The following is a 15,875-nucleotide window of genomic DNA, read 5'->3' on the forward strand; positions in this document are numbered from 1 at the left end:
AGCAGGAAGTATAGATTTTGATTAATTTATTTAAGAGACCAGTGTACCTAAATAAAACTAAGATAGTTTAATGAATTATTGAATAAAATAATATTAAAGTAATAACATGTGAATTAATCCAAATAAATTGAATTTTGTTCTCTCAACAATTTGATTGACTTTAATAACCTTTTTGAGTTACCTTCAAAAATATTAATAAATCAACACTTTAACAGATAGGTGCCAAAAAGCATGTTCAGGGCCTCAGAAATAACATGTGGTCCAGTTTACTGTCCCATTCTTTCACCAATTTTTATTTAGAGAAGAGTCCTATGTAGTGACACAATCCCTAAAGAGTAGGGCAAAATACTTTGAATGGTTTCTGTGAAAGAGATGATTAGTTAACACTGAAACTCCTCTAAGATCTGAGAACTGAATATTGTAAGCTGAGAATGAGATTTTACACGGAGAAACTGTTATTTTACAGATGAAATAAGCAAATGAAATAAAAGTGGACTTTTTTTGCTATGAATATTATAAAAGTAGACTTTTAAAAGAGAATATTTTAAATATCCATTGATATTAGAAAACATAGTAACAAATTGGCTTTCATGATTTTAAAATTTGTGTGTGCCACGCTTTCTTTATTTGCCAAAAAAGGAAGATCCAAGACTGAAAATTCCAGCTCTTCTGAGAGGAAAGACATTGCTTGATTCTTCCAATGATCTGGGGCCTTTACCTGTAAGTTTACAGAACTGCCACCAATCTAACTTGGTTATCTCGAACATTTTGGAATATAGTCATTATTTAACAACTGTAACTAATATTATTAAAGTGTTGATGCGTTCTACTAAGAATGAAATATGCAAATTAAAGTAACCATATAACCAATGCTGTTTTTCGACCCATACATCTAAAACCCTTTCCTAAAATAATCAAAATACATTCTCCATTATAGCCAGGATGGGAAGAAAGAACTCACACAGATGGAAGAGTCTTCTACATAAATCACAGTATGTGCAGCATGATTTTTCATTACGTTATTTTTTGTAATATTGAATTTTGTACATGAGAATGAAGAACATCTTTTTTCTTTCTTTTCAGATATAAAAAGAACACAATGGGAAGATCCTCGGTTACAGAACGTAGCAATAACTGGACCAGTAAGTCTCTTTGTACCAGTGTGTTCTGATGGGATTGTCCTCTCACCTGTTTCTTCAAGGGTAAATGGTCAAGGGCATAACCCTACATGCAGTGAGAGTGAAGCACATTTGCAATTCTCTCCGCCACCACCCCTACTCCAGGTCTTAATTATTCTTACTCTACACAATAGCTTTGGGAAACTAGTGAGCCAGGCAGTCAAAATGCTAAGGCAGTGGGCTGCTGTGCTCAGGCTGGTACTTGCCATTGTCTACAAAGGATGTTGGCAGTCCACAGCAGATTAGAGAGGATCCAAGATTGTACCAAGTGAGGAGGCAGACAGTGCCCTATCCATTCCAGGGTCATGTCTTGAACTTTTTGGCAGGAATCATTGTATATATAAGATACAAGATATGACACACTCATATAGATATGATATGTATATACAACACACTCATGCCATGCATGATGTTTATGCTACTCGAGTCAGGTTAATAAGAAAATCATTATCCTCTTTATATATCGACTTTTTTCGTTTTTTGTTTTTCAGTTTTAAATGTTTTCTAATTCATAAAAATAAATAAAATTGAAGATACAGTTCTTTTAGATTACTCTTTCGTCTCCATGTTTAGTCTTTTAAAATAATGGATAAAAAAGGCAACTCCTCAGAGTTCAAGGAAAAAGTACATTTTTCAAATTGTTCCCTTAATGGAGAAATCACTTTGAAAGTCTCTTTAGAAATGGAAATTTTCATTTCTAATATTTCTCTACTTGGAAAAAAAAAATCCTGTGTCTCTGGCATGTTGCATTTCAAGAATATCAAATGATGAAAATTACAGCCATAGGAATTGCTGAATACAATTTTAACTTAAACAAAAATTAAAATCTTTAAGTTTTATATTTGTTTTTATTTAAATTAAACTTTTGTTTCCAAATATCCTTTTTTAATGCTTTTAACTTATGTTCATAAAATACCCAGAGAGAAACTTTTTCCAAAATAAAACAACCTAAACCTTCTTTGTTTTTCCAAAATTTTCAACTCAAGGCAGTTCCCTACTCCAGGGATTACAAAAGAAAGTATGAGTTCTTCCGAAGAAAGTTGAAGAAGCAGGTTAGTGATACTTATAATGAGTTCTTAGGAATGAATGTTATATACACCGAAAGTAATGGGAAATGCATTTTAAAATGGATGAAAGGGATCAAAAAAAGGAAAAAACGTAATAAAGAATTTATTCTATATTTGTAACAACTTTAGTTTCTTATAGGGAAAGGATGCCTTTTATTTGATATATCATTAGAGACCACAATTATTTTATGTCTTTATTTTTTAAGATAACTTGTAATCTGGAAAAAGAGTATTAAAAGTTTGCTTTTAAAGAGCTCTAACCTATTTTTCTAGTAGGGTTTGTGGGTCTTGGGCTTTGTAGAATCTGAGCAAGAGTAGCTCAGGAGATTATCTCCTGGTCTAGTCTTTGATTGTGTAGGAGGAGTCTCTTGATTTCTTTTTTGCTTTGACCATTGTTTTCCAGTGATAGTCATTTATTCTCTACAGCTTCAAATATAACATATTACTACCGCATGATTTGAAAATACAACTGCAATTGGAACAGTGCTCTTGTTGCTTGTCTCCTTCTGCTGATCAGAAATGTTCACTATACTTTTTTTCCATCACCATAAATTCAATATGTTTGGAGCTAAACTCATCATCTACTCATCTATTTCATTTCTGTTGGTGATGACCGTTTTTTTAATGCCTTTCTAATTTGCTCATACTTTTCCCCTTTCCCTGCAGTTTAGGAATACTACCACTAGGTGGCTATATTGGGTTACACTTTCTTGCGTTCTAAGCCGGAAGCCTGCTTTTCCAAAGATTCAAGATGGTGGGTCTGCTACCACAGATTTTTTTCATCCAAAATTTAACAAGAATGAAATGTAGTAGTTATTTGGTGTAAATATTTTATACCTAAATACGATTCTAAAATTGTAGAATATCAGCAACTTTTTACTCATCTTCAATAATAACTTTGTGTTATAATTGCTCTGGAAATTTGTTTTCTACTTCTTAAAATTCTTTGTGATTGTATATCTTTGTTGATTCATTTGTCTGGTAAATATGTTCACTGTTAATGAAAAGATGCTGGTGGAATAGAAGCACTCACTCCTCTGTCACTCTGAACACTTGTAAACATGTTATAGTATCTAATTAGTGATGTCTTCCAGGCAGCAGGATATATGGAACAAGGCCTTTAAAAACAGGTCACAGAACACAAAATTATGATGAAAGCAGTAGTATTTATTGCCCTCTCACTAAATACCCGGCATTCTTCTTAGCAAGCTATATGTATTATTCACGTAATCTCTAAATTACTCTATAAGGAAGGGACTGTTATTATCACATTTTACAGATGAGGAAACAGGCATAGAGAGATTAGATAACGTGATCAAGTCCCATGGTTATCAGTGTTAAAGCTAGATACAAACCAAGTGATTTAGCTCCGGAGCTGTGTTCTTAACTATCACAATGTATCCATGATTAAGAGAGAAAATTTGTGAGGAAATTATCCAGAATGCAACAAAGTTATATAAAGAGATAAAAACATGAAATAAAGGTTAAGAGACAAGTCATTCCAGAATGAGAGACTCAAGAGCACGGGGGAAGAGACTGAGAATCTGAATCCTGTTTAACAAAAAGTCCCAGGCAGGATTTAAAAAGCAAAATCCATATCTGGATACATCACAGCAAGAGAGCAGAACACCAGGACAGAGATAAAAATACTAAAAACAAATGCTACAAAACCTTGAGCTATCCTGCACCTTTTCCTCTGTCTTATCCTTAACAGTGTAGCCCATTCATTAAGAGCAAAGACTCAGGAGCTAAGCCTTTCTAAATTCCTGTCTTCAGTTTTTTCATCCATAAAATGGAGACAATAATAGCTTCTCCATAGTGTTGTTGAGCAGTAAATCAATTAACCCATTAAAATGCTGGGCACAGTGCCTGGCACAGTCTGTAAATGTTAGCACCTATTAAGGAATGAGGCGCAGGATAGGTTCCAAGGAGGAAAGGTGGAAAAGACTTCATGAAATGCCTTCATGTGACCATTATTACCTCCATCAGTAGCTTTTTCTTCAGATACAAAAATCAGAAGTTTATATTATTAAGTGACTAGAGAAAATGCATGAATTCTTTCATACTACAGAGGAAATATTGGCCATATTCCTAGTCATGTTTTCCCTGAAAAAAAGGTCTTGGACACAAGGTAGAATACAATGAATTTTACAACTTCCATGAGATAAATTTGCTGTCATGTTGAATTGGTTTAAAGCATAAGTCTTCTCTGGGTTTTCAGAATGACATTCCAAGCAAATTAGAAATGAAACTTCGCCGTGCAAATGTTCTTGAGGACTCTTACAGGAGGATTATGGGTGTCAAGAGAGCAGACTTCCTCAAGGCTCGACTGTGGATTGAGTTTGATGGTGAAAAGGGACTAGATTACGGAGGAGTCGCCAGAGAATGGTTCTTTCTGATCTCAAAAGAAATGTTTAATCCTTACTATGGATTGTTTGAATATTCTGCTACGTAAGTACCTTTTCAATGACTGTATACAGAAAAAAAAATCACTGTTTTGAAAGTAACAGTGTTGTATGACACAAGAAAAATGTATGTTACAATATGCCAAAAAGGGAAGTGTTTAACTAGTGTTGTTTCAAAATAACATTTTAAAAAATTGTGGTAAAATATGCTTAACATGAAATTTACCATTTTAAGCATTTTAAAGTGAGTGTACAGTTCAGTGGAATTAAGTACTTTTCACATTTTTGTGCAAACCTGACTACCATCCATCTCCAGAACTGAAACTCTGTACCCCTTAAACACCAACTCCCTCAGCCCCTGGCAACCACCATTCTGCTTCCATGAATTTGACTACCCTAGATGCCTCATTATACGGGAATCATACATTACTGTCCTTTTGTGACTGACTTATTTCATTAGCATAATGCCCTCAGGGTTCATCCATATCATAGCATGTGTCAGAATCTCCTTCCTTTTGAAGGCTGAATAATATCCCATAATGTGCATATACTACGTTTTGTTTATCCATTTATCTTTTGATGAACATTTGGGTTGTTTCTACCTTTTGACAGATATCACTGTTTTTAAACCCATTAGATCAATGATCTGATGTGGTTCTAATAGAGGTAAACAACTCTAAAGAGAGAGAGATAATTTATAATTGTTGTATTTAAATTTTTACGTGAAATATAGAGAGGAGCATTTAAATGTGGTTGTCTTTACAGGGATAATTATACCCTACAGATAAACCCAAACTCTGGGTTGTGTAATGAAGATCACCTTTCTTACTTCTGCTTTATTGGCCGGGTAGCTGGAATGGCAGTTTATCATGGCAAATTGTTGGATGGTTGGTATTAAGCTTAAAACTTTTTTATATGTAATTGTAATTATCATATTATAATGTAATTACATGTATAATTCTATATAACTATATAATGTAATGGCATAATTATGCAATATAATTATAATGTAATTATCTGATTTCGTTCACTTGGTAGTCATTTTAAATACATTTGATTTTTTGCAAGGTTTTTTCATCCGCCCATTTTACAAGATGATGCTACACAAACCAATAACTCTTCATGATATGGAATCAGTGGTATGTGTTTTTCACTTATAATATAGAGTATTATTTAACTGGCAACTGAATATTTTAAAGAGTTAGCTTTTAATGATGAAGAAATTAATAGCTTATAATGTTCCAAAACACAAATGAACATTTTCCCCAACATTTTATTATGAAAGAATTTCCAAAATATAATAAAATTGAAAAATTTTTACAGTGGGCATGTGCATATCCACCACCCACATTCCACAATTGGCTTTTTATTTATACTTAGTTTTCACATACCTCTTCACCTGTCTCTTACTTTTCACATACCTCTTCACCTGTCTACCCCTCTATCCATCAACCCATCTTATTTTTTGATGCATTTCAAAGAAAGTTACAGATATCAGTAAATTTCTTCCTAAATACTACAACATGCTATACAACATTTTTATGTATTTCTTGCATCAGTGTTTGAATTGTGATCTTCGATGATGCATAGTATATGTTTTCAAAATAACAGTTCAAAGGCAAGGCCTTAAGAAACAGAAATGCAAGTATTGAATCCAGGCTGTAGCCCATACTTAATAGCCTCGAACACTGTGTTGTTGTACACCTGGATTCTGAGACATCTTCTTTGGTACGAAGTTCATTTTTTATTTTCTTTTTTGTGACACATTATCAGTGTGAACAGTATGATTCTTTTTATAAATCATAAGATTGTACAGTTATTTGAGTTGGTTAATTGAGATTTTGTATTTGAGATTTTTCTTTAACTTGGGCCCAGTATCAATAACAGCCTCCTCACAGCGGCTTAAACATTTCACACGCAGTCTCATAGACCATATGAGAAAGGTGCTAGGTGCTCCTGGGTATCTGTGGAAGATAGGATTCTTCTGAAAACTGCTTTATTGACTTTTAACTGGATAATGAAATCTGCACCTCTACTGCTTCCACACGGAGATAAATTCTAAACTTAAGCATTCACCACTCTACTAATATATGCGTTTTTACTCTCACACTTACTAGTCACTGATCTGTTTTTATAATACTTGTGTGTATATGAAAAAATTGTCCCAAGACTATTTTATCTTTTGTTCAATTATTCAGCTCCTCAGTGTAATTTCTTTGCAGGGTCAGGTATCTTCTTTTTATATATAAGTTTTAAATATGCAATTTTTTTCCATTTAGGATAGTGAATATTACAATTCATTAAGATGGATTCTTGAAAATGATCCAACAGAATTGGACCTTAGGTTTGTCATAGATGAAGAACTTTTTGGACAGGTTTGTAAATTTTGATTAATTAAAATGGCACATAAACTGTGAAACAAATATTATAACTGAAGTTTAGATGTTAACTACTGCAGATATTCAACACACTTCTGTGCTCTATTTTAAAATTATTTTCCAGTAACAAAAGCTGTCTCTCAGCAAGAATTTCTGCTTTCTTTGACATTTGACTCATTTCATATTTATTTTAGTAAAACTAATATTTTAAGTTTTCTTAGCTTTTGAATGGATTTAATTTAAAACACCAGGTTTCTGGTATAACTATAATATGTATACTTTATTTTTTTTCACTAAAATAACATATCAAGGTATCGTGTTTAATTTTAGACACATCAACATGAGTTGAAAATTGGTGGATCAGAAATAGTTGTCACCAATAAGAACAAAAAGGAATATATTTAGTAAGTATTTTGTTAGTAAGTATTTTACCATACTTAGTAAATACTTTACTGGAAATAATTTTTACTTCTTTCTGGGAAGACTCGTTGTACACTCTCTTTTTCTTTAGCCAGAGTCTCAGATCTTTTTCTCTTCCTATAGGAATGCCCTATTACCCGCTCATATTTAATTTTGCCTTGGGCCCAGCCAGTCTTTATTTTTTTGTTTCTAGCCAGAACAAATGTACCTTAAAATTTTTTCTTGGTTCATGTGAAAAAGATGAAATGTTTTGTTTCTTTTAGTCTTGTAATACAGTGGCGATTTGTGAACCGAATCCAGAAGCAAATGGCTGCTTTTAAAGAGGTATTCATTTTCTCTTGTTTGCTCTTCTGGAATTTCAGAGTACAGTACATAAGTTTTCAATATTGGGTCTTATCACATCAGAAACAATTAGTATGTGACTTGCTTTTCAAAACCATTTAAATTATATTTTTATATTAACAAAATATTAAGTGAATAGATGTTCACTGTTAAAACTCAGTCATTCAGGAAGTCCATGCAATAAACCTTCACACCTATCACTGCCTTTCACCTTTTTCTAGTCCTACACCCCTCACCTTGAGTAACCTTAGGTGAACAAAGGAGCAAAAGTGCTATAGGGATAGTAGAATATGCCATTTGTTTCTTTTTCTAAATGGGATCTTGCTATACATGTTGGTTTGCAACTTGTTTTATTCTCTTATCAGCTATCTATTAGAGATCCTTACATGTTCAAGATGTATAGCTACCTTTCTCTGTGGCTGTATTTTATTCATAATATAAATTTATAAGTTATTTAAACTTCCCCAATCCATGAACAATTAAGCTATTGTCAGGGCACTCATGTCTTAAGCTAACAAAATCTTCTGTTAAATAATGATTACATACTTTTTTATTTATTCAATATTAAGCACTGATTATGTGTCTGGTGCTATATGAGGCAAAAAGACATAGGTCTTGCTATCAAGGAACAGATAATCTAAAGAGTAAAATGGATAGAGGCAAAGCTGAAGTGCTGGGGAAGCACAGAAGAGAAGAAGAAACCAGAGCAGAGAGAGGTGGAAGAAATGGGCAGGGAAGAACTAGAGAGTTTGGCAAACCACAGAAAAAAGGGAAATGCAATTCCGGGCAGAGGGAGCAGCACAAGTCTGGCAATACAATAGTATGTGCACATTAGAGAAAATACAAGCAATTTCTATACTGGGTAAGAGGATGTAAGAGGTAAAACTAAGCCTAGAGAGCTAACCAAAACCAGATTATGAAGGGCCTGTTTGTTAGAGTTTTCTCTGAAGTCCAGTGAGGGGAAGGAAGATGGCATTAAAGACCATTAAACAAGAAAACCCTGGAATTCAATTTACATTTTACTCAGATCATTCTAGAAATGACATGTAGTGAATTAGAGGAGGGCAAGACTGGCAGGAGAGGCTGTTGGGAAAGTGTTACCATAATGCAGGCCAAGACAGGAACAAAGACAGTGGTGCTGGGAAGAGAGCTGTGTGTGCATTTGAATGGTGTTCAGGAGGGGAGATTCACAGCATAGAGTGATTTAAAGGGTAGATATTTGGAGTGGCAGTATGGATTTGGGAATCATCTGTGGATACATAGTAGAGCTGTGGAAAATTTGAAAGAACAGAAAGGTAAAAGTAGACGGCCACACATGGAGACCTGGGAACACCAACATTTAAGGAATGGACGGTAAAAAAGGAAACTAAAGGAAATTAGCAAAGGCAGACATCAGTGAAAACCCATCAACAGCAAAGTTTCAAGAACAAAGGTGTTTTCAACAATATCATACTGCAGAGAAGTCAACGAAGACATAGAACTAGAAAGTGTTTATCAGATTTGGCTGCAAAGCTGTTTTTGGCATTTTCTAGAATAGGTTCAGTGGAGCAGAGGCATAGAGGTCAGATTGCAATGAGTTGAGAGATAGGAGGTGAATGGTTAGATTCAGGAATGTATAACACTGTCAAGAACTTGGCTGTGAAGAGAAGAGGTGTTTGCCCTTTTGTTTTGTTTTTAAGGTAGATGTGGCTAGAACAAATTTAAATGCATAAAGAATGAGCTAATGAAGAGAAGGAGGTTTAGCGAGATGGCCTCCTTGAGGAAGCAGGTGAAGCACAGAGAGGAAGTGGTACCTCTCTCCACTGTAGTGAGAAGGAGGTCATGATGGATGTCGGTGCTGGTTGGTACATGGGGATGTGGAAGGTTGAGTACATTCCATCCTGCATAATCACCTCTGTTTTCTCTCTCAGATGGAAATTATCTACTGTAAAGAAGGGGGTGACAAGGCTTGAGAAGTATGGGGAAGTTTTCTAATTGCCACTTTGAGGATTCAGTGAGAGAACAGACTATGGACACTTAGATTTTCTTGCCAATATTAAATCTCAGTTGAGTTTAGAGCCCATGAATGTATAATGGTAGGAATCTAGGTGGATGTGGGATTTCTCCAGTAGCACCCAAGAGCTAAAGTAAAGGATTGTCCATTGACCTTGCTAACTAGGTTTTTAAATCCATTCTTTCTTCTAGGGATTTTTTGAACTAATACCACAGGATCTCATCAAAATTTTTGATGAAAATGAGCTAGAGGTAAGAAATATTAGTTTCATAATAATATTTAAAACAGGACTTTTGTACCCATGTTTCTTGCCTACAGTTTGACATTTCTTATTATGCAGCTTCTTATGTGTGGCTTGGGAGACGTTGATGTGAACGACTGGCGAGAACACACAAAGTATAAAAATGGCTACAGTATCAACCATCCAGTCATCCAGTGGTTTTGGAAGGTAATTGAAAGCTTCTATTTTCATAAATTACTTTTGATAGATTCAGTCATATTTAACTTCACTAGTTACCTTCTCTTATAGATAAGACGAAATATAGGCCAGCACAAATTATCTTTAATTTTGTACTGTATAAATCTACCTTCTGGGTATGGTCCCAGTCTCCAGACATAGTTATAGATAAGTAAGGTAAAGTGCTCAGAAGGTATTATTGGCAGTGACAGTTGAGATAGACACTTATAGTTCCTTAGTAAAGAAGGGACTTTTCAAGAGAACTTGCAATAACCTGCTGTTTATTCTCTGGAAGTCTCAGTCTTCTGGAGAAATGTGTATGTCACTCAAAAATATCAATAAATAAAATTTTTTAAAAGCCATGAGTCACATCTAAGGAGAAAGTTTTGTTACTTTATTAAGCTATAATCCCATTCTAAAGAGTTACCACATAGCCTTGGAAATGAAATTTTTAAGAACTTTATAAACCACCCCTAAACACCAATTTAACTGAAAGAAACATGCAGATTTAATAAGTGATCATTAATGCTCTAACTAAATTCTGATAGCATATTTTTCAGGAGAGTTTTGTAACCCTTTTTTTCAATGGTATTCCTACATGCTGTTTTTACTTTATTCAGGCTGTTTTAATGATGGATTCAGAAAAAAGAATAAGATTACTTCAGTTTGTCACTGGTACATCTCGTGTGCCTATGAATGGATTTGCTGAACTATATGGTAAGGATTTTCCATACATAATTTAAAAATGGAGTGATGCAATTGTCTTTATTATGGCTGATTAGCCTTCAAGCCTTTATCATTTATACAGATATTTAGCTTAATAAAAAGAGATTTTCAAATAATATAATTCAATACACTATAATAGGCCAAAATATGTGTATACCTCCTGAAAACTGGAAACATTAAATCACTTATTTTCTATTCTTGAATTTTTAATCCTGCATTCCATTATAGAAAAAGCATTGTGCCTGTAGGTTGAGTTTAGGGCACCATATAAATTTCCACATAATGTTCATAAGTGTACAAAAACAACAACAACAAAAAGTACTATAGTAGAATACATATGGGAAATACTGGACTAAACAAAGTTAAATAGATTTCTTTGGGACTTGATCAGAACCTTTACTATGGAAAACAAAACAAAACAATGTTTCCAAAACTTTTTCAGTCATAGAATCCTCATGCATGGAGGTGGAGAATCTCTAGGCTACTATTTCCCATCCTTGTGGGAAATGGCCAGACTAGGAATAAGAATGCACATATCTCTTGCTATTTGATATAGCTACTATTAAGTTAGTGTTCCATAAGGTGAAATTTTGTTTATCCTATCCAACTATTTTCTGGTCAGTTTACCTCATAACACTAGAGGAGTATTTTGTTTTTTAAAAAAAAGTACTATTTCTGATGTAGATCACAACAACTTGTCTCCCATCTGTTAACATATTGTTTACTGGAATAACATTGACTTGTTTTTAAATATACCAAGAAGAACAAATCTTTCAAAGAAGGTATAGCTAAGATTTGAGCCCTACTCAGAGCAACAAAGATTAAAATTGTTCTGGGAACTAGAAGTCAGGGACTGCTGCCTAAGTAGTTGCTAAGCTGAATTTTTCAGGCAAATAGAAAGCTTTTGCTATATGATGGAATTGCTAACCCTCTCTATCTCCTCCTTGGCAAACCTGGTCTTGTTAAGCTTCATTTATATTTATTTGCAGAACCTATTAAGCAGCTGCCACTTGTCCACCTAGAATAACCACTCCCAGTAAGAAGAATGAGACCAGGAGCTTTGCCGCTAACCAATGTGCTCATTTCTTGCCTAATTGGATTTCTTAGCATTTATTTTTCTAGTGGTTTCACCTGACTCCCTTTCCATCTCTCCTATGCTTTAGCAAGTTCATAGAGAAAATCAAGGCACAGTGAACACCTTTTTCCATCTTTAGCTCCACTTCCCTCTTTTATGCGCCCAGGCCTACAGCCATCCACTGATTTCACAAACTGGTTGGAATTTGGGAGAAGTAGCCCACACACAGAGCCCAGAATTGTTAATGTTAGAATATAAGTTCAGATTCTTATGTATTTATACAAAAAGAAGCAGAAGTTGCTTCAAAATGTTAATATTACAGTGCAGTATTATCTAGCCAATAAAAGTATGTTATGTTTATATTGATTGACTTGGAGTTTTCTTGATGGATTGTTTAGGTGAGAACACCAAGAGGCAGGGAAATAGATATGATTCCATGTTATGGAAAACAATGACAAAAGTACTGAAATTTCCACTGTGAACATAGTTTGGATGGATAATTTGTGAAAAGTAATGCTTTTTGAGAAAACTGTACTATTGTAAATATTAAATATTTTTAGTGCTGTTTCCGACAATTCTACTCACCGACACATATTTGGGTATGATGACAAGACATGGAAAAAAGTTTGGGAGGTTACACATCATGTCGTCAGCATTGCTTACCTGGGTGATTGGAGGACATTGAGAGTTGGAAATGGAAGAATGCCAAAGTAAAAAAGAGTTTCTAAAAATGTCCATAATAAAAGAAAAACGTAGCATGTATAACAGGATCACATGCACATAAAAATGCATATACACACGTGCACAAAATGACTGAGGAAATATTAACTCAGACTTAATAGTAGAATTGGAGGTGGTCGCAAAGGAACTGATAGAAGAGAAATCCTCATTTTATAGCTGGACAGTAAAGCCATTAAGCACAGGACAGCCTTCATGTCTTTTGAGTTTAAAGAAACTAGATTAGTTCTCTGTTTAAGTTCTACATTAGAAAAAGTGAGTTGTGAACTGCCTGAGGATTCTTGTGAAGAGTAAATGAAACCAAAGCAAACTTCTTCTTTTTTACAGGCTCAAATGGACCACAGTCATTTACAGTGGAACAGTGGGGTACCCCTGAAAAGCTGCCAAGAGCCCACACATGGTAAGCAGTTTCTTAGACCCTGAGAGAACAAGCTCTCAGAGAGCAAAGTTCCTCTAACAGTCTAGATACAGAAGGTCTAGTCCCCTCTGTACTGTGTCAGCGGTAGCTGTGGAGGAGGAGGGGGACGAGAGGGGGAAGGAGAAGAAGGAGGCAGTGACACCAACCCAAGAACAGGTGTTTCTTTACCAGGTAGGCCTGGGCTTGATATCAGGTTGCACATTGGAGAGGTCCATCTAAAGTTTTGAGCACGTGTTGCTTCCATCACATGAATGATGGGAGCTAGAACCTTCCCTTTTGGAGGTTAAAATGACAGAGGAACCCAGACATTTGGAGGATGAGGCAGGAGCAAGAGGACTCTACCAAGAAGTCGTGGGTAGAGTCCATACCTAGAGCCCAGTCCTATATCTTCCTTCTCCCCCAGATAAGACATTTTTTAGTATTGTTTATGATTAGCTGCATTATTGCGTTCGCCATGGTGATACTTGCTTTGTCATTGTCTGCCATAACCAGTTCCTCTCTGTCTTTCAGCTTTAATCGCTTGGACTTGCCACCCTATGAATCATTTGAAGAATTATGGGATAAACTTCAGATGGCAATTGAGAACACTCAGGGTTTTGATGGCGTCGATTAGGTTACAGATAATAGTCTATGGTGTCTTACTGCTACTTTTTTGTAAGCAAAATCTTGACCTAAAATTTTCCAGGGAACTAGTAAAACAGCCATTGATTCTTCCCAGATATTGGAGAAAATCATTTAAAAGCATTAGGAGAAACAATATGACAACTTTATCATTATTTTATCTACTTTAAAATAATGTGTTTCATTTACACAGTTGTTTCATTCTATCTTTAGAGTTCACACTCCAGGACCTAAGTCCTTTGTGCCTGAAATAGTGAGTTCTGTCCTTAACATTTACCTCTTTTACAGTATTTTCTAGGCAGTCCTTTCTTAAACTACTGAAATTATAACTGTGAAATATTTGTGATGAGTGTCATGTGTGAAAAGTTTGATGCTTTTTGAGAAGGAAAACTGAAATTTGGAAAAGAATACTTTAATACTGAGTAAACTACACTATATTTAGCGCTGCCTGCAGCTATTTATTATTTTATGGACCTGCCTAATGCACCTTACTGCCCAGCTTTTTGGAAAAACCTTGGAAAGTGCGTTAGCTATATTTCAGTCAACTGACTCACTGGCAAAAAAAAAAAAAAGTGTTTACTTCTTCATTTTAAAAGTATTTGGTTTTTGTTAATATGTGGTTTTACTAAACAAAGTGGTATATAAGACATGTGAAGCAAGTTCACATTTGCAAAGGATAAAAAGTATTGCCATCCTCTTGCCTGTATAGCCTTGTGGTTCATTGGTATAGTCATCACTCTCTCATGTTTTAGTTAAAAGAATTCCTTCTTCCAACATTAAAGCTCCACAAAGCAGTATTTCTAAATGTGCCTCAAAGAACTAAGTTAAATGTATAATACTTGCCTTTACTAGTCATTCTTTACACTTGCACAATTATGTAGTAATTATATGTTTACAGGGTTTATTATGTTTACACATTAAGCGAATTTCTGTAGTTGCCTTTTTATATTTTTAGTATTTCACTTTAGTCAATAAACCAAATAATTAGTTAAAATAACCAAAGAATAGTTATAATGCATAATTTGTATTAAATTTATTATCGTATTCCTTATGCTTTTTAAAAAATACTGTTTACTATGAAAATGATGATATTTTACTATAAATCAAAAACTCTTCAGCAGAATGCTACAGATAGAATCCTACTTTAATTAAACTAAAGTACATAGAAACCATGTACGTGATGGATTCAACAAATGTTTATTGAAAGCCTGCTATGCACATAGCACTGTGCTAGGCTCTGGGGTAAGAGTTGTCAGCTTCCAAGAACTCTAGCTCAGCCCTTATCCTCAAGGAGCTAAAAGGTGTGTAAATGAATTTGTAAACAATCAAAGTAGGGGTGAGAAGAATAAGGCAAAAGCAAAAGTGTTCCAGTGTACCTGCCAGGATAAAGTGTCCAAGCCTGAATTTATATGTTTTATACCTATATTGGAATGGTTATACAGAAAATGCTCTTGTAAACAGTTAAACCTATTTCTCAGTATGGTATCTTGGTGATTTAGGCATAATTGTAAATAATTATATGTTACGAATCTTCTTAAATACATATACATATATATGTATATACGCTCTGAGAGTTGTAAAAAGTGCTTCTGGCTATTGGTTTAAGTTGGCTGGAGTATAATAAGATAGGTACCTGCCAGCACCTGGTAGAGATCTCACACGTGACAATAGCAAAACCACTTTCCCAACAGCACATCAACAGCTCAGCTTAGGGAGAGTAACTCAGATCAACGCACCCTATGTTTGATCCAACTGTGCTAACCAGCATTCAGGCAAGACCACCAGATATAGTCCTAATTTTATCATTTACCAACTGTTTAAACTGAAACAACTTACTTAACCTCCCTGGGCTCTTGTTTCTTCATCTGTCAAATGAGAATCATCATGCCAACTCTCATTGTCATGTGAGGTGGTTCCAGAGAGGTCTTTTGTAAAGTATCATGCAATCAGAAAGTGTTTTTGTGCTGACCATTGGATTTTGTCAAATCTAGTATGGACACTAATTACACTCCCACAAAAGAATCTCATCATTTAAAAATAAAAGGCCTCCTAATAGA

The 15,875-nt window shown here is 34.7% G+C and overlaps 1 protein-coding gene across 6 annotated transcripts in view; it reads left to right on the top strand.

The window, feature by feature from the left end:
• The window catches only part of NEDD4 (neural precursor cell expressed, developmentally down-regulated 4, E3 ubiquitin protein ligase), a 96,559-nt gene extending 81,408 nt beyond the window's left edge, over positions 1–15,151 (top strand). For 5 of the 6 annotated variants that reach the window (XM_006920336.3, XM_025038737.1, XM_015595997.2 and 2 more), the window contains 15 exons: positions 640–720; positions 938–992; positions 1,084–1,142; positions 2,165–2,230; positions 4,467–4,696; positions 5,416–5,537; positions 5,719–5,789; positions 6,930–7,025; positions 7,359–7,432; positions 7,712–7,772; positions 9,975–10,034; positions 10,124–10,231; positions 10,861–10,957; positions 13,107–13,179; positions 13,708–15,151. In XM_006920336.3, the coding sequence (XP_006920398.1) occupies positions 640–720; positions 938–992; positions 1,084–1,142; positions 2,165–2,230; positions 4,467–4,696; positions 5,416–5,537; positions 5,719–5,789; positions 6,930–7,025; positions 7,359–7,432; positions 7,712–7,772; positions 9,975–10,034; positions 10,124–10,231; positions 10,861–10,957; positions 13,107–13,179; positions 13,708–13,810 (1,356 nt within the window). In that variant the 3' untranslated portion in view covers positions 13,811–15,151. The remainder of the gene's footprint in view (positions 1–639; positions 721–937; positions 993–1,083; positions 1,143–2,164; positions 2,231–4,466; positions 4,697–5,415; positions 5,538–5,718; positions 5,790–6,929; positions 7,026–7,358; positions 7,433–7,711; positions 7,773–9,974; positions 10,035–10,123; positions 10,232–10,860; positions 10,958–13,106; positions 13,180–13,707) is intronic. The other variant, XM_025038736.1, reaches the window with a different exon arrangement.
• Positions 15,152–15,875: the final 724 nt, after the last annotated feature.

This window comes from Pteropus alecto, unplaced genomic scaffold, assembly GCF_000325575.1.
Source record: "Pteropus alecto unplaced genomic scaffold, ASM32557v1 scaffold86, whole genome shotgun sequence".
Classification (NCBI taxonomy): domain Eukaryota; kingdom Metazoa; phylum Chordata; class Mammalia; order Chiroptera; family Pteropodidae; genus Pteropus; species Pteropus alecto.